The 22,859-nt window shown below is 38.9% G+C and overlaps 1 protein-coding gene across 1 annotated transcript in view; it reads right to left on the bottom strand.

Moving 5' to 3' along the window:
- Positions 1-589: 589 nt before the first annotated feature.
- Positions 590-22,859, bottom strand: part of CDC5L (cell division cycle 5 like) — a 35,197-nt gene continuing 12,927 nt past the window's right edge. The window contains exons 11-16 of the mRNA XM_075048975.1: positions 21,777-21,941; positions 20,059-20,139; positions 19,456-19,701; positions 16,574-16,771; positions 2,849-3,061; positions 590-1,093 (exon numbers count right to left, since the gene is read on the bottom strand). Of these exons, the coding sequence (XP_074905076.1) occupies positions 989-1,093; positions 2,849-3,061; positions 16,574-16,771; positions 19,456-19,701; positions 20,059-20,139; positions 21,777-21,941 (1,008 nt within the window). The 3' untranslated portion in view covers positions 590-988. The remainder of the gene's footprint in view (positions 1,094-2,848; positions 3,062-16,573; positions 16,772-19,455; positions 19,702-20,058; positions 20,140-21,776; positions 21,942-22,859) is intronic.

Genomic DNA, 22,859 nt, shown 5'->3' with positions numbered 1-22,859 from the left:
CAGCTGATCAGAGCCAGAACGGAGGAAAGGACAATTCTAAAAACTGAACAGAACAAGCAACTGAGTTCCAGCATTTGTGATGTGTAAGACATCGACATAGCCTCCGCAACAATCAACCACAAGGTCTGGGCCAAGGCAGAACTGTGATGTTACCCAAGTCCTTCAGCCCACTGTATAAAAGCGAGCAGAAAAAGGTTCATCAACCAGACAGAGGGAACATGCGTTACGCACAGAAGATTTTAAAAGCATTAATACTTAGAAAATTTAAGGGTACATTTTCTGCTGAAATCTATGGGAACCATTAGGCTATGCTGGGTGCTTTTATAAAACTTAAACCTACCCTGTTTCAGGATGGTGAAGTTATTCTTACTGCCAGTATGACCATTTGAACATTTTGATAAAAATGGGAGTGTTTAGTCACATGCACAGAGAAGAATTGGGAGCAGGGTATTACATGGACCACAATTATCCTGCGCAGGTCCTTCCTATTACAAATTACAGTCCTGGAAAATGAAAGCAGCAGCAGGGGAAGGGAAGAAAGACAATTTACCAGAAACACGAAAGATGCCTGGGGTAGGGGAGGATTCAATTTTAGTTAAAAGACAGGTGTTTTATTTCATTATTTTTTAACATTCCAAGTTTATTCAAAAGACATTATTTTGCACACATGTATCTTACACATCTTAAGACTGATAAAACATTAGGAATAATGTGATAACCCTAGCAAATGAAGACATGGCTAGAATCATACCAGAGTGATTTTTTTTTTTTTCCTTTTAATAAAATTTTGGACATTTTAATCCGATTTTTAATACTGGCTAAAGCCATTCATACCTAGAGCATTTGGAATAGTCCATTAAAAGAACAAAACTTGACAAGATGCAAACAGCAGACTAGACTTGATTTCTGCAACTGATGGCAAAAGCTGCTGGAGAAGTATCTGTACACTTCAAAAATGTTACATCAGTGACAAATGGAATTTTGTGCTTTAATACTTTGCTTGAAAAGTCTCTTTGTCCAACATGAAGTCAGCAAATCTCTGCTGGAGCTCCTTTTCTCTCTCCTGCTGTCGCTGCACATCTTCCTTCAGACACTGTAAGGAAAATGTAATTAAGCAACCAGTCAGTTTTTCCAACAGTCACACCCATGAAGATCTTTACCAAAGGTTATATTTTAGCTCCTTCAGAGGAAGGGGTCAGAACTGAGATGGGACATATTTAAAATAAGTAATTTTAGCAATAAATGTAAAACAGAGCAGTTGATGTAGAGTATCAGTATCACAGTTATCTTACTTCAAATGTCAGGTATCTTACCCTGTTTTTGACAGCAGTTAATATCAAATTCTTCAAAAGGAGAGATTTCAAATTGGAAACTTGCCACAAGCAGTGCACTGTATTTAACAGTTATCCATGGATTCTTCCATGAGTTTGTTCAAAACCTTTTTTGGGTAACCCTCCTAATTAACCCTGCATCCTGCAACAAGGCCTTCCACAGGCCTTCTTCCACTAACTACACAGTGCATGAAGGAGAACTACTGCTTGTTCTAAAACTGCCAGCTGCTAGTTCATTTGATCTCCCTTCACTCTTCTATCAGAAGAGACAGTAAATGTATCCTGAGGATTAGCCCCGAGTAAAGTGTCATTTACTAAAACCAGGTGCTATTAGTAGCTATTTAATATATTTTTACTGTTAACTTTCACTAAATCAATTAATCACTTCTGAGTTTGTTAACACATCTATCAGCATTTCTAAACTGTCTTCACAAAATCAGTTTTAAGAACTGAGGTATTTTATCTTTTTTATAGAAAGTGGTTGAAAAGATTTGAGACTCAACGGAACCCTCTCTTCTGGAAGAAAAAAAAATAAAACAGAAACTGTGCTCAGATGAGTACTTATTTCTTGGAAAGCAAGCCTGGCACTGGCTCAAGCCTAGGACTGAGTCTTGGTTGAGGGTTGCCTTGTTAGCTGAGTAAAGTAGAGAAGACTATCCTGGAGATCCTTAAACTAAGAACAGTTTTTTTCTGAGACTTTTTTTTCAGGTATATCAGTGTACCTGTTTCTGCTAGTTCCAGGCTGAAGTTAAGGCTGCTTAAGAGAAAGATACCTTCCTCCTCAAAGCCATGCCAACCAGTTAGAGGCTGGTAAGGCAGGCGGTGTTATTCAGGAGCAATGGTCCAGATCACACGTGCACACGTTGTTAGCCAGCAACAGGACTGCAGGCAAATGGCCTGAACTCTGAGGATGGCTCAGAACTACAATTACAGAACAACTGTGCAGCTTCTGAAACCGAGCGCCATGTTTAAATCAGTACAATAACCCCATTTCAGTACTGGCTTTCTAAAAGTCCAGCCATCTGCAAGTCTGACAACAACCCTAGCTTCAGGGAGTAATACGATCAACATGTGAAAAAAAAGGAGAATCTCTTGTAGTATATACTGGTATTTGGTCCACTGACTTAAGGAAGTAGGAGGCTTTACACAAGTTTCAGATCTACCCCAAGTTCTAACAGTAATTAAAAACAAAACAAGCCAAATTAGGATAGATATGGAACTTCTGCCGATATGCATTGCAGAAGATTAATAAAATAAACCACACAAGGAAATAAAATAAAAGCAAACTTAAAAAACACACTAGTAGATTAGTCCCAGCTTCTAATATATATCACAGAATCTTTGATTTTGAAGTGAATGGCAGAGGAGTCTGGTAATAGCCAAAAGTATAATTTAAGAAGACCGTTAAAAACTTGATACAAACTCAGGCCGTGAACCTCAGAGCCCATGCATTGTAAAAACACCTTTTCCACAAAGTGCCTATATTTGACCTCAGGTATTACATTTAGGAATCTCACCTCCAGTCTCCGAGGGATTGCAGCATCTTCATGTTTCTTCAGTTCCTCAAAAGTACGTAGCTCCAGATGTGCCTGTTCGATTTGGTCCCACAAATCATTCAATTGTTTGATGAGGCCCATTGCTCGAGACTGATAACCACCAAGCAAGATCTTCAGCTTCTTCTCCATCTTGGCAGCCCTCTTTGCTTCAGTTGTCATGTGACCTCTGTTTATCTGTCAGAAGGAACCCAAGAATTATTTTATTTATCCAGAACTCAAAAGTCGAGAGGGAAAAAAAAAAAAAAAAAAGTAGTAGAAATATATCTGTGGAACAGTATCGAGTTGATTGAATTCTTTGATTTCTACTAACAAATCATATTGTACATCTTACAACAACCTAGATTTCTGGATTAAAACCTTTACAATGAAAAGACATTATTCCAGGGGTGAAGTCCACTAGCCAAAACAGGGTGATGACACACTATATGAGCACAGCTTTATAGACAGGAATTGTTGCGGTTGCTAAGCTAAGTAAGCAGCCAAGTCACATGATAGCTTGCTACGCCACATCCCACTTACACAGGAGATGTTCTTTGCCTTAGTAAATGAAAATTAAAGATATTATGTCCCTCCTTTTCAAAATTACATTCTTAATCTGCAAAAACAGGTACATCTTTCAGTCCCTGTGCCTATCCCAACAGGATTCATCTAAATCATATTCCATAAAGTCAAAAGGCAATCGGGAACACCAAGACAACTCTGAGTCTGTGTCTCTGTTGCAGAGAGATCGCCCATTCACCTTTAATACTTTGCTATAACGTTGCAACATTATTCCCTCCTGAGCCATACCAAAAACGTGGAGCTCCCCGCCAGTCTCTCTAGTAACACACTGCTTTTACATGTGGCTTTTCCCTTAAGGATCTCACAGAAAGAGGGTAAGATTATCTTTAGGTAACAAATACTAAGATAGCACAATGAATCAGCTGCCTAAGGTCAGTGGCAAAAGCCAGAAGCAAACCCCCACAATTTACAACCCAACAGCGCACACAACAGATATGACAAAGTGATGAGATTAAAATGTGGTATCTAAACCACAAAGCAATTGGCATATTAGACAAGAAGCTCTCCTTCCTGTATCATTCTGGCAAGCACTACCTGGCACACCCTGGATTTAGAAGTCTTGGTTTCCCCAAAGTTGTCCAGGTCAGTCCTCTAAAACCATAATCCAGACATAATCCATAAACAGACGACTGATACAAACTACAAAATTTTGCCAACTAGGACAGAACGCAAATAAACAAGCATACTCATGTTAACATTTTATAAATGTTTTATATAACATTTATAAATATCAAAGGTAACAGAAGGCTTTCCGTATTTTTATACATGTATTGGGTGGGGCAAAATTAAATGAGCAGTAAAAGCATGAAATAGCCATCAGCATTTTTAAAGCCTGATAGACGGCATCAAAGAAATCTTTTAACAGTGAATTACAAACCAACAAATAACACAGGACTATACCACTGAGCAAAACTGTGGAGAGGTATAGCATTTCACATCTCTAAATATGGACATAAGATTCCTGGTTGGGTTTTTTTATGCTACTTCCTTTAAAAAAAAAACCAACAAAAAACCCCAACAAAACAAACAAACAAACAAAAACCAAACCCCTTTTTCAGAAAACATTGTGTGAAAGATGCCAAACTCAACAAAAAAGGAATCAGGCTTCTCAGATTTTTATTTTTGCCACAGTTAAAAATATATTAGTGCAGGAGATAAAGAAAAACGTGTAAGTTTCTCAAGTGTTAAAATATAAAAGCCTAACTCGGAACCACAGTGGCAAAATTGCCACCTATCCTTGCCTCGTGTCTTTAAAAATGAAAGCTTTGCTAGTGAACATTCTTACATACAAAGGAATTACCACTGATCAAACAAAAAGCAGAAGCTTTTCACTGCTTTGAACCCTACAATTACCCAAGATATCATCTTTTACGAAGGAAACTAAACTCCATTGATTGGGAATGAAATACTTTCTGATCTGTCCTTTACAGTGGTGACTACAGTCACCCAGACAACCCTAGCCACTAGGACTAGTGCAACCATCACAGTCTTATGCCCCAAGCTATTGCAAAGTTCATTTCATCAAGCTTTCAACTGTCCAACTTTTTGGAAGTACATTCTATTATACAGCTGCATGTTTCTGTAAACTGCCCTACTCCGTAAGAATTTATTCACTCATTTAAAACAGTTTTAGTAGGTGATGCAGAGGTAAACAAAGTGAATGGTCAAGGGAGCAAACTGTTAATGGGTGAGTGAAAGAGAAATTTGACTTTCTGAGCTGTCTAGTTTGCTCCTGGGGAGAGAGATGCAGACTGCTATGCTTTTCAGATTCTGTTTGCAATGTAGACTTAAGCTATGCCCAAGGTGCTTTAAGCATACAGAAAGGCGCCTCTTTTTCAATATTTATATAAATCTAGAGAAAATTAAATAAATAGATTAGGGATTTGTGAGGATAGTCTCTGATGGAAAAGTATGAAAGCTTTAAATGTCTTCACTGGTAAATAATATGCTATTACTGCAACAACAAATACAGCTGTGCGGTAAATGAACTATTTTCCAATTACTGTTTCTTGGATGAAAAATGTGTGTTGAGAGCCACTGACATTTAGAGATCATGGAATAGATGGATGCACAGGCAAACAGAATTTTGTTTGTAACAGAGGTCTAACGTAACAAAGATCGGTTGTCCCATGTTGTTTCACAGCATTACAGACAACATAGAGCATGCCTGGTGTGAAATCAAACTCCAATCAGAATGTCACTTTTCTAGAACAGGTCAAAAAAGTTTAGAAAAGTCCCACTATTCTGTCGTCCTAAGTGAAGATCTGCCAACAAACTAATTTTCTAATAAAATGTTAAACACCGAGTACCTGAGAACATGAAATACAGTTATAAGCGCTATCGCCACCATACAGAAAAGAGACTGGATCAGGGAACTGCGGTCAGAAGTCCTGAATTACCTGCACACTCTAAGTATCACCAGTAGCAGTGGCAGTACTGGGTTGGTCTCGCACTTTTACACACTTCAGCTGGGATTCACTTTGCTTGGCTTTAGACATCAACATCTGAGCTTGTCACCCAAGGTCTTTCCATAATCAGGAAGGAAACTGGGAACTCTAGGGCATGGCTCATCTGATCTGGAGCCTCAGAACAAGACTGAGCATGGCAGTGAAGTGCTCTTCACTGACTTAAAATGGGAGCACAGACTGTTTGCTCAGACGCTGTTACCTAAAGTCAAGTGGATCAATCCCACCCTAAGTGTGTCCTGTTCTAATGTATGAGATACAATAAAGCATTTTTTTCCTCCAAGAAAAAACAAAGCCAGTTCAAATCTAATTATTACAGTATAAGACCCTGATTATTTAAGCACTCTTGAAATTTTCAATGAGAACTGGACTTAATATCTCTGAGTTGTTCTGGATATAGATTCTTATTTTTAACTACTAGAGCTCCTTAGGTTGTATACTGCTATTCATCCCTTGCTTTTCTACTCCGTTCCTTGTCTATCTTGGATTATCATAGGCCTCACTGCTGTAAAAATTAGAATAAGAGGAAAAAAAAAACCAGCCTCCTAAGTATCTAAACCCAGAAATAACAGCCCTTTCTTCCTTCTCTGCTTATAGAGAGAAATGTGAACACTCACCACCTTTCCTCCTCCCTCCCAACTACAAGATTTTAGGACCTACTACAAAAAGGTCAAAAGGAGGTCTCAGCTTTTGTAACAAATACTATTTATTAAAAATTGCTGACTGCTGCATTAATGCCAACAACTGCATATAATTTTAGTTCAAGCTTCGTAAAATTTTAAGGCTCAGATACCAAGCTAAAAATTCCAAGCAGTTATGAGGAGGTGTGTTTAAACAGTAGCCTACATTATTTGCTTAAAGTTAAGAAATAGATTTCACTAAAATCTGACAACCATTTCCCCCCTGAACCTAGCAGAAAATGTAAAGACATTTGAAAGATTTCTCCACTTAGTTATTTATTTTGTACTGCTCCTTGGCTGGCTTTGGTTCCACTGACTTTTGTACCAGCTATAGCAAAACGAGAACAGCATGTACAGACATGGGGTAAAATGATATATGATGTAAGGGCAAGTGTGAGAGCCTCATCCCATTCCAGATCTCTTATGTAAAACCTTCCCTCATGCCTAGTAGAGTTGTGTTCAGTTTTCAGTACTACACTAGAGATCCAAAGAAGAGAAACCAAAACAAAGCAACAGACATAATCAGAGGTTTATAAAACATGATCCAGAAAAGGGAGACTGACTGAAAAAACAGGGTTGTTTTCTTTTTTTCTCCATCTAACAAAAATAAAGAAAATTAAGAAAGACACAACAACATGTTTTAAATATCCCAAAGATCATTGTGAAAAATCAGTCTGTTCTTATGTCCACTGAGAAAGGAAGAGGGATTTAAATTTGGCAAGGAAACTTTAGACAGGAGGTTAGTTGTAAGGTTTAACTAAGGACAACAAAGAACAGGGAAAGACTGCTTATGAGAATAAACATCCACTAGGAAAGATTTAAGAAAAAATGACCCTAAGGAAGGGCTCAAGTGCCTTCAAAAGTCCATTTTCACAATTCCTTATCTCACTAAGTCCACTGAGGACACCCCTCCTCAGTTCAAAGGGCGTTTCTTCCCTGTACTGACTGTTTTGTTTTCCTTCCATTAAATGTGGAGCTTCTGGTAATCCCTGAACAGCATTAAGCTCTCTTGTCTTCTAATTGATCTTAATCATCCCTGATGGATAAAAAAACATGGAAGAAAAACTGCTGCATGTTCTTACTGGAGCCATAGTCAAAAGTAAAACAACTTGTTCCATGATCTTCGAGAATCAACATATCATCATAAAGCTGCTTAGCTTGTGCAGAGAAATCCTGTGTCAGCTTCAGCTATGCTGGCTGAATAGGTTACACTTGGAACCCATACAGGACTATTCCAAACTTTACTATAACTTCCTTCCTCACCTCAGACCGACAAGTGGCCCTCCCATACTCAATTCTGCTGGCAGGAACTGGATTAACTTAATTTAAAATAGCAGGGTTTCTGAACTTGCCTCATGTTGGCTCAGTCAGAGTAGCTGGAATGAGACAATACACACTAAGGTGACAGCCTTCTGCTCAATGCCAGGTTACACCGAACAGGTTCCACCAGCATTTCAAACCACCCCAGGAACAATGATGACCCTAACACTAGGGAATCCTCTCTGCATGTTTAGGTGATCTGCCTTTACAAGCTTGATGATGCACCCTGCAGTAGCACGTTTTAAAACAAAAATCATTAATTATTTAAAAATATTTTTCCACTTCCATGCTCTTGGACAGAATTCTCCATTTTTTGGCTTGAAACACTGTTTCATCTGTCTACAGTGTAACCAGGCAAGACTCTCTGTAGAGCCTGCCTCTTACCTCTGAGTTAGTAAAAGGTAACAGTCAACTCTGCTGGAAACTGAGGCTTGGGGTTACTATCAAGCAAAAAATTGCATTTCCAGTGCAGAACAATATGGGCTCAATCTATCAAACTGACATCAACACTAGCATTAGCTCAGTTAATCAGCTGAAACCACTCCATGGCTTGACAGAGTTTCAGCACTTTGCTGCGACACTGAAGATGATGCTTACTTAATGTATGAGGGGGTATGAGGATCACTGAGAAAAGGTGCTGATCAGTATCAGAGCAGCCAAAAAGGGACAGCGTGTATAACTTTCAAGAGATGACAAAGTAGGATTTAATTCTAATTGACTGGGATCACAAAGTTTTTCACGGAAAGATTCAATCATAGGTGATCCTCAAATTAAGGCACTGCTGGTATGCAACTGTAACTTCACAACTGAAACTAGACCAAATGTTCAAAGCTTGATGGGAATATAAAGCTACCTTTTCCAAATTTAATAGGGAAGCCTCAACATAAACTCCTACATTGTACTTTGTTATGTAGATCACATATCATTACAACTTACTGGTATCTGCAGAAGGTTATTCTCTCTACTCACAGTCAAAACTAATAACCCAAGAGCAGTCTCCATGTGAACTACATTTCAGCAGTTATGATGACTTGCCTTCAAATGTCATAACACGAGTTGGTAGGACTGTTGAGTAAAGACAGTACAGGGTACATCAAGTGCAAGTGTTCCCACAGGAAGCTCATAGCATCCAACTATCTAGAGCTAGAATAATCCAGAAAGTTACTGGATAACTTAGCTGTCACTGCTGATCTACAATGATGACATTAAAGCCCACTTTGAATATTTTCATTTGGGAATTGCTTCTAAGACTAGTAGTATTATCAGTGACACCCATATATCACAATGACAGTAGAAACATGTCTAGAAGAGCACAGTTTAAGAAGAAAACCAAATAATTTATTTTTACTAAGCTTTTCTGAAAGCTCTCTACCTCTCCCTGGGAAAAAAAAAAAAAAAGACAGTAAGATCACAGACAGCAACAACTACCTCAGGCTAATAGCTTTGATTAACTGTAAGCAAACATGGGTTACTGCTATGTCTGATGAGATAATATGGCAGCGAGCACAGTGTAATTACTTTCAAAAACTATAACTGCAAACCCAGAGTCCTTAGACTGGACTCTTCCAGAGAAGAGGCTAACAATCTTGTGGAAGCTCATGCAATAAACAAGGTAGCAAACAGCCTGGTTCCCTCTCAATAGATAGCAGAAGCCCCATGATAAGCTTGCAGCAGTCACTAGTACTGTACTCCAGCAGCTACTATTACACAAGTATAAATGAAGCAAGTTACTTTGTGAGCAGAAATTCACACTGGCCCAACATTCACAGGTTCCGACACTGCTTCACATTAGGACAGGCTTTAAAGAGCAACAGGTATGCAGATACGGTGGCTTCCAGGAAAAGACTGTATCAAGTTATACTTTTCTCTGTCCAAACGAAATTTTCAACAGTGATGGTGTGCAAAGGCCTTTTGCAATGAAGACCTTTGTCAATGCTGAACTTTTTTTCTAAGCACATAAGTTCCCATTATGAACTACATTTCCAAATGTGAAACCTGATTTCACCAACCACCACAGAGAAAATCAATGGTTTTAGACATGGAGGGAAAAAACCTCCCACCATACTATGAGCAACCGGCCAAACTAAAAGTAACTGCTATGCAGTCTAAGCTTATTTTTAAAGAACTTTCTCATTGCTCATTTCCAATGTTTTGGCACATCCTGTACTGAGGACATGCAGAAAAAGACTTTTTTCGACACAAAAAGAGTTATCCAGCCCCCCCAAAATTATGACCTTAGAAGAAGGCTAGTACAATGGTCCAATTTGAAGACAAATTTGAGACTCATAGGCAAGATCACAGAAATAAGAATATGAAGAACCCTCTTATTAGCGTACATCTGCTTCCTTCCAAAGGTCCCAAAGCAAGTCAATAGCAAGAGAACTGGTATAAAATCAACTAGTAGTATCTTCCTCTGAAAATAACTGTTTAACAGCGCAAGTATAGTTCTGTTTCCCAAAGCTGTTCCAATTGGCAATCTGGGAAATATCACTGCTCTAAGAGTTGACTGATTACATTTGAATAAAACTAGACCGGCTTTCCTCCTTCCTGATCATGGTGATGAAGGTTTCAGGGAGATGGCGGGGGCAGGGGGGGGGTGTAGCTGCTAACTGCAAATGTAATTTGTGGGGAAAAACAAGGATGTAATAAGTTAATTCACCTAAAAGACATTGAATGATGGGGTTTTTTGCCAGACCTCTAACAGGCAAAGATACAAAGCTCTACCTCGACTCAACAAGCTGTAAATGGAAAAGACAACTACTTTCCAGATAGCACAAGTACACTTAAAGATTTAGCAGTTTTAGGTAGTGATTTTCAGTCACAGGTCTACAAGTGCTTTGCAAATAAAACTACAGAGCCCCATAAGGTAGACATTACTCCTTTTCCAGTGACAGAGGAACCAAGGGAGACATTAAGACCTAGTTTTGTTTCACTGACCTGAGGTGCTCTAGGTGTCTCTGTAATAAAAAGAGAAAACCAGGAAACTTGAGAGGGGAAATTCAACTCTTAAGTGGGCCAAGCTGCTCTCAGGAGATGCCTCGTCTCTACCAAAACCAAAGGGAGCCTAAGGCAATTGCAGCTTTGTTTTAGTTAGGAGGCTACAATAAGGTGTATCAAATCTGAACTCGTGGGACTTGCTCAAAACCAGGCAATGAATACACCTGTGCTAGAACAAAAACACAAGATTTGTGGCTAAATCTGTTTATTTTCTCTGGCACATTTTTTCTTACTGTAGACAGAAGTTATCTTTGGCAATACAGAAACTTTTATTTATTGCTTTTCTTAGTATAGGTTATGGGTTACCTTCATCGTGGATCTCACAAATATTCCAAAATTCTGCAAGCAAAGATGTGATGTGTTATAGCTAAGCTGATCTGATATCCAGCTACTGTGGAAAGGGGTCGCCTTCTTAATCTAAAAATAATTTATTTTCTGCCAATTCAATGAACTGATCCAGATTACCACAGAGTTACAAGAGCACTGGTACAAGGTCAGAAGTAATGGCAGGGGGCAGCTGGAAAAAAATAAGTAGCACTGACCCTTTTTGGCACAAAAGCGTCCTAGCTACAGTACAAACTGCATGGTAATCATTCTGGTAAACAGTAAAAGTGTTTTCACACACAGGTAAAGACAGTTCTTAAGGGATCTGCCATATACCTGTGCTACCCAAGAGAAGTATATACCCTCCAAAACTGCTACGCTAAATACATGTACTCTGATGATCAACTGTACTTTAAGCAGAGATCAGACACTGCAACAGTGGTCTTGCATAAACAGTCAGCTCTATGAGATTCTGAAAAGCTTGACAGTAAAGACCACTGATAACCCTCAGTTGTGATCCCCTGATGCCAACTACATTCCCAACAGGCCTTATTAAAAAAAGCATATTCCACAAAGGCAATGCAGTGCAAATGAATATATGTGACCACAAAAGCAGACTACTCAGGGATTCCACCATATTTCAGTTTTATGAGTAATTTCTCTATTCTTAATCTTATAAATTCTCTTATTTTCTCCAGGTGTTTCTCAGTAACGGAACACCTGAAAATCCAAAAGAAATTGCAAGCTTTAGAAGCATGTAAACTAGAGAGAAACTAAAATACAATCTCTAATAAACTAGTAAGTGATACACCTTGCAGCAGAGTATACCACAAAACTCTAGCTAAGCAGCTGGTTTTCAATGTAAATTAATTCAGAAGACTTTGAGCTGCAACCAAAAGCAAAAATGGACACTTCAGTCTGGTAAATTACCGTCTTTGTGTATCTTGGTTATTGCAAAGAATGGATAATTTACTATGCTTTGCGTATACAGTGTAACTAGAGCTTCCTCCCCTGTAGACTTTCAATAGTGTTTATAATTTAGCAATCAACTGAAATGATGACATTAACTACCACAGTCTTCATAAAAATATTTGTATGTTGCAAGCCAACATTATGACCCGTCTTCAAACGAAAAGTAATGTTGGCAGGAAGTTTCTGCATTACGAACTACAAAGGGAAGCAACTAGCTTGTTAAATAGATGCCTCTACCATCTCATTTCATCTGATAAGGTTTCTAGTTTAACATACATCTTAGGTAGGAATACTTTTCTTTATAAACGTATTACTTGGAAGAAGGGAGCAGTACAAGGTATTGCAGAGAACTGAAGCAGTTAACAAATACAAATGTGAGCAACAGAAAATTCCCATTTCTAAAATTACTACCCCCGCAGCATAGCCTAGCCTTGAACAAATATGCTAGACTTTTAGAAGCTACTGGAAAGATCAGAAAATTCCACCAGGATTCAAGCAAATCTAAACTGTACCACAGACACATAGGGAGGTCACAGGGATTCACTTGCATGCACTCGAAACTCCCCATCCGTAATGCAAAATAGTTCACATACTAATCTTGTAGGTCTCTTAAGCGACGTTGAAGTAGCACACTCAGAGTCCAAAACCATCAAAATAAAGGAGAAGTGAAAAGTACTACTAATACATAGCAGTACATTCCAATATTAAAACTATTGCTGAGTTGTGCATTACTGCTGATGATGCCTGGACAGGATATCTAGCCAAACAGAAGCTCTCCACAACTGCTCCACTTTGCCTCCTCAAGTTCATCAATAACAGCACAAATCTGTTTGTGATATCACCATCAATTTCAGAAAGATAAATGTCATGTCAACATATACAAGGCTGCCACCACTAAATCACCCAGGCAGTGAAAACAGGCCCATTAGAGAAAGATGACTGTTTGTCCACACCATCAATCCACCCAGTAATCTCCGAGCAATGAAGACAGCACTAGAAATAGCTGGCTTTTTTGCACAGGATCTGCAGGGTGTTAGCAGTCCCATATGGAAGTATTAGACAGTGATTACTCGATGTGCAGCTGTCTCCAGCAAATATCACTAAACTCTCATGGTTTTTTCCTAATGATCTTAGTGCAATATGAAGGGGAAGAAGCAGCCCCAAAAGCTGACCAACATCAGTTTCTGTTGCTGGCAAACTCTATTTTACAGTTTCTACTCTTCTCTCAAAGGAAGTTAAGAGTACAAGCAAGTATCTTGGGGTATTGAAAGCTGAGCTAATATCCCTGCTTTTCATTAAGGTTGTCTGATACTTCCCATTAAAATATCTATTTCAACTGGTATTGCTTTCAGACAATTTTCCCTGGAAAAACATTAAAATGAAGGTGGGTTTTGCCATTGCTGAGAATGGGTTAGGAAAAAAATAGTTGCTGTGTTTTTTCATTGTATATTTTTTTGTTCATTAAACTGCTAAGCTTTTTATTTATTATTTTAAAAATTATTCAGCTGGTGACCTATACTTAGAAAACTGTATGTGTGTATCTTGGTTTTAAGAAAGGCTTTTTAAATAGGTCAGGCAACAGAGCTGCACTAAACTGCATTTTGCACACATTTGGGAGAGATTTTCAGCTCAAATTTAACTTTGCGAAGAGTCCACCTGCACTCAACAAACAGTGAGTTGTGAAAGGCAATGCCGTACTCTCACTGCACCTGCAGCTGGGGGGGCACAGCAAGCTCTGCTGGCCCTGGGTGCCTGACTGAATTGGGGTGTGTGGTATTTTGAACACATACACAAGCTTGTTCTCTCACTTTCCTGTAAGTGCAGGAATTGGCCTTGTCTAGCAGCGCTCCAAGCTCCCAGCTAACCTGAAGAGATGTAGCTACATTAGCAAGACAGAGTCTCATGATCACAGCAACTGATAGTAGACACAGCTAGCTGGATTTTGTTAACTGTCTTCCATGGAGTCCCATGCAAAGTTGGTAGCAAATGAAACCCAATTTTTTTTCTTGGCAAGACTTCCAATTTGTATTTTGCTTCCTGGGTGACTGTCCTGTGACTACAGAGCAACGAGAACTTACAGAACAAACAAATACAGCAGGAGTTTGATGAACAGATGACTTGACCTTACTTTCTTTGCTTCAATATCCTTAATAAGCATACCATCACCAACTACTCATTTAAATATCGTGAAGAGATGAACAGAAATCAACAGCACAAGAAAGCCCACACAGAAGTAACCAATTTAGACTGCAGAAATAGTGCACAGCATAAAGGCACAGGGCCACACACTAAACAATAAAGAGAAAACAAAATATTCAATAGCTACTCATTAAGCAAGTACCATCCACCCTGTGCAGTAAATGAGTCTGTGGAAACACTAGGCTGTAATCATGAAATTAAAGACTGTCTCATAATGCATATGCATAGGCAAATTAAGGCTGCCACAGTAAGGCTGTTTGTGCATTCCCTAACTTTTGACTGTTTGACTGTGCAACTTCAATAATGCACTTCTAATGTAGTTTTGGGCGTAAGATATTTAAATTTCAAAAGCATTTGTACACAAATTAGGTACAGCCCTCAGATTGCTGGCATGATGCCAGCCGGGCCCCTGCTGCCATGCAAGCTGGCTGCTGCTGTGCTCAGATACTGGTTTTGTGAAACCAGAGCAGAGCAGAGCGTGTGAGAGCGGGCAGCGTTGGGCAGGGCAATGGTGCTCTCTGCTGGGTGAGCAGCAGCACGGCAAGTGCTCTGGCATCAACGCTGAACCACTCGACTACTGGGCTACGTGCAGGTGAACTGCTCCTGGCCCGAGCGGTTGACTAACAACTGTGGAGTCTATACCTGGATGACATTCTTGACTGACAGACCTTACAAAACACACGTTCACGCTGTATTTCACATGTATGAAGCAAGTGAAAATTCAGCCTCTCTCTCATGTTATTTCTGTGGTAGTAGCTGTTTGAGGAGGTTTACTTCTAGCAACAGTAGCTATGTTGATGTTAAATACAGAAGAACTTTTTTTTAAAAGTTTCCTTTTACCATGGAAAAAAATAATCTGATGCCTGCATAATTTAAAGAGACTTTTAGGCTAAAGTGGTATTTTGGAAAACAGTTAATGACTTACTGCAAGTCTGAACAAACACATGTGCTGTGGGAAGAAACCATTTAAAACCAGCTTACTTTTTATCATGAAAGCTTTGTATTTTTGTGTTTTGTGTGGAGTGTTTGGGTGAAACTCTAGAGAGGGAGCAGGGCAAGGGAAATTAGTGTCAAAGGGTTTGAATTTCCTTCTTCTACTTAGTGCACTGTATCTCAAATGTTTTCCTCTCCACACACAACTCCCTCTATCCCAGGACACCCTACCAAATCTTAATGCCTCATTAAGTTAAGGCCTGTGACTGTTCCATTTTGAATAAACCAATGCAAGCATGTTGACACTGGAGAATGCTGTACTCTACAGCTCAGCAGAAAAAGATGTAGTTTTAAGTTCTTGGTCCCTTAGTACCACTGCCCTGCCATAGTACTCAAACTGCATGCAGACAAATTGGTAAGACGTTGCTATCTGAACTCTGATGTTTTGTACTTGCAGAAAATACTAGTTACAAAAATGCACAACAGCAAACTCAATATTTGAATTTAAAATGCATTCATAAGGAAGCCTGCTATTTCCTGATAAAGTGGAACTGGATCACAGACATCCATTGCTTTCTTTTTTTGGAGGGAATCACTGGAACTGGCAGAGGATGCCAGTCTGGCAAGAATTCAGGACTATCTGGACCTTCATGTATGTAATAGTCAGTCAGAAACCAAAGCTTAAGTTGGAAAGGGAACTTGAGAGGAGTTTTGGGACAAAGACATTGTTTTTAAGCATCCTTCTCTGAAGTATCTCATACTGGCTGCTATCAGGGACAAAGCGCAAAACTACAAAGATGAGGTATCTGATCCGCTAACAGCGGAAAACGAGAAAACAGTGAAAAAATCCGCATGGAATTAAGAAAGAGCAGAACCTGACCTTCTCTCCAGTTGAGAATAAAGTGGGCAAGATAGGCAGTGTTACAGCTAATACTGCAAAGAGAAACTGTGTGTGGGAATACTCTAGGGATATTTTAAGAAAACGAGGAGGATGAGAGAAGGTGATTTAAACACCTCAGGAACATCTATGAACTCCCCAGGTGAATTCCTCAACAACCTTTCCAAAGGAGTCCCACCAAAAGACCTGAATGCTTTATAAAATAACCTGTAACAGTAACACAGAAAAAAACCAAAACACATGGGGAGACACTAAAAAAAAAAAAAAAAAAAAAAAAAAAAAAAAAAAAAAAAAAAAAAAAAAGCAGGTGCAAAAAGCAGAAAAAAGTGACACTGACCTCAAGCCTCTTTTCAAGTGACTCTATCCTGTCTTTTTTGCTGGCCAGGTTAGCTCTTGTGTAGCGGCTCTGTCCAGGCAGGTATAACACTTGGCTGTAACATTCTTCCCACACCTGGTTATAAGCTTCACTTGAGAGCTCTCCATGCCCCATTCCTTGCTTTACCACTTCCATCTCTTGTGCCAGTAGATCCTGTGCCTGTTGGAAATGATGAGATATAAATTGCAGTTACAATACACAGGATACAAGAAAATTCCTCTTCTTTTCAATCCTTCAGTGTGCAATTCATGGGGGCGGTTTCTCTTTTCATACTAAAAGCTCACCATCAGGTTAAGCTAACTATGAAATCTAACACAGATGCTGTGGATTATAAATGAAACCCAGGCTAGAAGGCTACTCACAGAGCAACTATCCCTCATTTTATATAATTTGGCCAAACCTGACATCACTCTTCTGTAGCTAATGAAAGCTGTGGCACAGCTAGATACTTCATCTTGCTGCAGAAGAAGAGATAAAAGCAAGGACCTTGAGGGGAGGGAGTACTGTACAGACAGAAGCAGCTGTTCTATGAAACAAAAATCACTTTTCATTTCCTTTTGCTTGCCCTTCTCCACACAACCTAGAAAGTCAACTCTAAATGTTAACGGGTGAGCGGTATAAGCTCCATTGCAGGAAATACTACTCTGACTAACTAACACACATTGTGTTGCTAGAGAACTACTAGTGAGATAGGAACATTCTGCCGTTTCCAGTTCAGTTTCCAAAGTAGCTTACAGTGAACTGAAAAGATTCATGTTGTTCTCACAGCTCTTAATATTTTTGACAAAGAGCCTGGCCCACAAAACTCCATAGGCACCCAAGTCCTTCCAATTTTATTTGTAACTAAAAAACTAAAATATCTTTGCCAATCAGGACTTCATTGGTTTTAAGCACCTGTCCTCTCTTTCAACAGGATTTATATGTGCACCAGAAATTTCCGTATCAGCAAGCAGACATATATTTTATAATAGCGTATTGCCCAGGAAGTAATTCAGCTATCACTAGATTAGATGATTCCAGCGATACCAAGGAAAGGAAAATTAATTACTTGTCCTCGATGGTCAAGACAGATAAAATAGGAGTACTCTAACCACACCTGACAAAGCTAACTCTTATAAAGGTTCATTTTCAATTAGCCTCTATTTGTACACCGTGAGGAACTACTTAGGGCTATTTAGTTGTGGCACCAAAACAGTTCCACAGCTTTAAGAGCTCAGCATACTATGCTTAGCACCACTGCTAATCCTTCCCAAAAGAGCACTACACATCATGAAAAGAAAGGAGCATTTTTATGAAGGGATTTTAGTAGGAAGGTGTTCTAAAAGCAAATGAAGACATAAAGGAAAATAAACAAGCCCCAGATGAGAGTGCAGAGATAGGAAAACTTCCTGGTTTGAATTTGATTTTAGACAAAGAGGGAATATTATGCTGAATGTTAGAGAGCAAGCAGGAACAAGGATGCAAAAAACTTCAGCCCATCATTTAGGAAACAAAATTTCCAGGGACTCTGAAGAAAGTTTCCACACAAAAACTACTAGACTGTGTAATAGTCTCTAAGGGAAGTGATAGAAAAACTAATTCTCATTGCACTTCAAAACAACCAGAGAAAGCACTCAGAGTGTTCCTAAGGGAACAATCTGACACTGGCAGGGCAGTGAAATTCATGATCTAACTGTACTTTCCATCTTTAACTTTTCCTGCTCAGAAATCTTCAAGTATAATTTTTCATTTAACAGCAAATTGGAAGTACATACTGTTCAGTGTTTCTCATTTTAGGCTCTTGATTCATTGGTCAGATATGGTCAAGGAGATGGATTTAAAATCTGCTTGTATATCTTTAGAGTCACTTTAAAGTAGTAGGGGATTTAGGTGTACAGATAGCACAGCTATTGTCAGAATTAAAGTCTTGGATAGCAGGAGTCTGCATAAAACAGATGCCTTGGTGGCACGTGATTTTGTCCTTTTCACTCATTTTTATTCCTGTAAGCATTTGGTCAAAGGTTACTGGCACAACTTCACAGGTGAAACTCTTTGAAGAGCTAACCACAGCACTGTGTGTCTGAACTGTCTATCTGTCACTTGGCAGCGAAAGGCAACATCTGTAGCTGCTTAAATAAATGAACAACCTGAACCGGAACCCTTGGTACAGGACTGCTATTTAACTTGGGATTACAATGCAAAACAGGATGGAGTGCCCAGACAGCCTACTCATTTCATCCAGCAACAACCTATTCTGCCTATTCAGTGCTTTTTAAGCAGGTATGCTTTAAGATCAGTTGCCATAGCCCAGCAGTCTCTGCACTAGCACAGCTCTGTTGGATCAAGCTTGACAAGCATAATTAAACAACTTGATTTACTGCTCCAAGTTATAAGCTGGCTACCGCTGTCATATTTAGTCTGCACTGCTATGAAAAAAATGCTTAGTAATTCTGGATTAACAAACTACACAGGCAGCAGAAGGTGGTATCACACCTAGTTAAAGTCTGAATGATTTAACATCAATTTCCAGAAACAGCAAAGTAGAATCTGGTAACTGCTGGGGTATTATAGCTCCCACCCATACGTAAAATGATAAACAATCACACCACATTCAAAATTGTATCCAAAAGACAATGTCTCTGGACAAATACAGCATCTTCATCATTCTGCTGAGTGCCTAGATTAACATTAGCTCACAGGAAAGAGAATGTGCACTTAAATTATCCTTACAGGTCTTCATACAACCCTCTGGAGATCTCCCAAGCAAAGTCTGTGCAGGCTTGAATCCACCTGTTTTGCAAGATTACAGGACCATGACACAGAGAGATGTTAGGTCACTGCTAATTAGGCCACACAATTCTCACCTTCTTGAGATCCTCTTTGGAGAACTTCTCATAAGGATTTTGTTCCAAGTAAGCCATATGTTCTGCATTGTTGCTTCCAAATCCTGGGCCTTTCCCCTTCTTACCACTAGGCTGTTCTCCAAATGGGTGGTGTAAAAGATCAAAATGAAGCATAGTAATCATCTCTTTCTTTATTAGCTCTTCACTTTTCTGCAAGTCTGTTAGAGGTGGTTCCACATTTAAGGGTCTCAGTATTGTTTCATTAACCTGCCCAGGAATAAAAAAAAGTTCATAAGCATCATATACACCAAAGATCACATTAAATTCATATACCTCCAACTGAGTATGAATTTTATATATCAGCTAAACCATGCAGAACAGGTGCCAAAATCCCTTGCGGTATGACACACATACAGCAACCTGAACAACCAACTGTGCTTTCATTTGTGCATATGAAATACCTCATAACAATTTCCCTGTGAAAGTTTCCCACAGCGCTAAAATCGGCACACTCAAATAAAGATTTCATTCTCTCATGATCTACTTAGACTGTTTTCCTCCTATAATGGTTAAAACCTTTATTTCTGTTTTTTTTCCTTAAAAGCAAATTTTGTTTCTACTTACTTCTGAGGGCCGTGGCAGATTCTTCTGAACAGCTTTGTGCATTCTCTTCAGTTCCTTTGCACGCTCTGCATCTCGGAGAGCCTAAGCAAACAAGCTAAGTATTACTCCAGCTACTGTAATACAATCAGATGCTTCCTAGAAATGTATGATATGAAAACTAACTGACTACTGCAGCAAAGATTCCTTAAAGACTTCATGTTATGAAGCCAGAGACAAATAAAGTGATGACATCATAATTTACTGTCTCTAAAATAAATGGGAAGAGCACAACAGACTAGCTCCAAGAGAAGAGATCCTAAAAAGTCATTTCCAGTCATTAAATTCTCCTTCAGCTTTAACACCAGCAGACTTCATTCTTTACAAGTTTTTCCACATCAGATTTGACAACTGCTCTAACTCTCCAGACAAGAAATCTATCAGGAAAAGAAAAACTCTTAAATTTGCAGCCAGGACTCTATTTGTCCTCTTCAATAACATAAAGTAACTACCTCACTAAAACAATACTTGTGAAAGTGTAAACACATGAGATTTCTCTTTACACTCCACTTCCAGGCAATAAATAACATGATAAGGCACTGCTGTCTAAAACTTCAGAAACAATGAGCAAGATCTTCCATGTTGTAATCCCAGCCATGTCACACCCTTATTTGAAAGGCAGGATGCTACTCTTTTGTATGATATTACAACTCAAATTCTTTTATCTGTTCTACACACATAAATTATTGGTATTTATTCAGACTTTTTATTAGGGTGTGTATGCACAAGATATGCATATATATGTATATAATGTGTTCCTCTCCAAACAGGACATGCTAGGAATCAAATTCTGGGAAATGCTTATAGTATTAGAAGACATCAGAGCATAGGATTTTTCGAAATATTTTGTTCATCTGTCAAAGCACAGTCATAGGCAAAGACCCCTCTGAACTCAAAAACCCATTTATTTGAAGGTATATAATAAAAACAGATTTGCATCACAAAAATTAGGGTAAGCATTAAAAGGAAAAGAGACTCTTCTTATAAACAGAAAAATGTAAAGCGTCTCTAATTACTGGCCAGTACAGCTATTTAACCAGCAGAATTTATGCTGGCACTTTATCCAGCCTTCCTTTCTGAAGCAAGACAAAACAAAAGAACAGGGACCCATTCACAACCTGGCTGTCTGGGTAATCCTGTGGTAGAAGTCATACAAAAGGGACCAACTCACTGCATGGCAGATTTCTATCTGTGTGCTATCAGTCTGCCTGAATTTCTATACACCTGTCTTACAGTTCACAAACAGTAACTTTTAATGAGAGACTTGAGAGAATAACCTGAAACTGGGGTAAAAAAAAAAAAAGAAAACAACCAAACAAAACCCCACAATTCTCACATGCTTAATATCAAGCACATACCTCTGTAGAAAAATGCTTTCAATTATATTTTTATCTTTTGGGGGACAAATGCAGGAGGTAGGACAAACACACAAACACAAGAGAATTCATCATAGAAAATGACGTGATACATAACATTAACAAATTAAGAAAAGAATTCAGAGAAAACTGATTTAGCCTCTGTGTATGTATACTCTGATGGCAGCAAAGAAAACAGGTACATTTTACTTTGTTATCCTGTAGAAGCTGTACCACTTCCACTAAACAGGTATGAAACTATGGGAACCATACAAGGAACACATTTTATTTTAAACAAAAGGCAGTACTGGCATCACACACACCTACCTGCTTGCGGGCATCTATATCAGCAGTATCTTCTACGAAGGCTTCATCTACTTCGTGTTCCTCAAGTTCTTTTTCTGCATTTTCAGGTAAAACAATCTCAAAGTCGTTCTTTGGAGCAGGAAGGGCCATGAGTCCAAGGCGCAGGTGTTCACGAGACTCTCTCTCCTGTTTAGTTAACAGTAAGATATAATGCTTCTGGATTCATGCACTAAGTTCCATTCATCTACATTAACAGACATGAACAATACACAACTAATATCATCTGGCCATCTTAGTCTGCTACAAAGCCAAGAGAACCAAAGTCTGACAAAAGAGGCACATTACTAATCCAGGCTGGCCTACAGACCACCACCCACGTTTATGCACTATTAAGGACAGAAACTAAAAAAAAAAACAACAGACAGCTTTCTTAAAGATAGCTAATGAAATTATCAAACAGGCTGAAATACACTCAAGTAAAACAGCATGGCACCTTTGCATCCCAGTAGTTTCAGTACAACAGCAGAGACTCACATAAATACCTTTCAAGAAATTGAAAATAATGTGAAAATGCGTCCACACTAACGATGGAGACAGGGGTATTTGCAAACCTAACAGGAACTTTTCTCCTTGCAGTTGCTCACAAATGTGGGGATTGTGGCACAGTACGAAAATCAGACAAACAGCACCAGATCTGGAAACCAGTGGAGTCCAGCAGGAAATGGAAGCCCCAGTTTTCCTTCTAGCAGCAAAAAAACTTTTTACTATAAAAAGGCTAAGACAGAACCAAAGTAAGTATAAGGACATCAAATAAACCTTGTCCTTTGAGCTAAGAGAAAATCTGAAATTCTGAACTTGAAGAGTTATTTTTGTGAGAAGAACATGCCAGAAACTTGAAGTGGATATCCTTCACTAGCCCCAGAAGAAAAATGTCAATAGCCCTGGTGGGAGATATCCAAAGCCGCAATTAAGGCTGCAGAATCAGCCACATAAAAGGAGTTCCCAAGGTGCTACCTATTAGGTATATGCCCTTTTATACCATGTCTAATTGGCAGGGTACATCTGGCTGAATCTCCAAGAATGGAAACATCTGTTGTCAAAGGC

Source organism: Buteo buteo, chromosome 17 (genome assembly GCF_964188355.1).
Source record: "Buteo buteo chromosome 17, bButBut1.hap1.1, whole genome shotgun sequence".
Classification (NCBI taxonomy): domain Eukaryota; kingdom Metazoa; phylum Chordata; class Aves; order Accipitriformes; family Accipitridae; genus Buteo; species Buteo buteo.
Note: the sequence above shows the minus strand (reverse complement) of the source record. Positions and strands in the feature narration are given on the sequence as shown.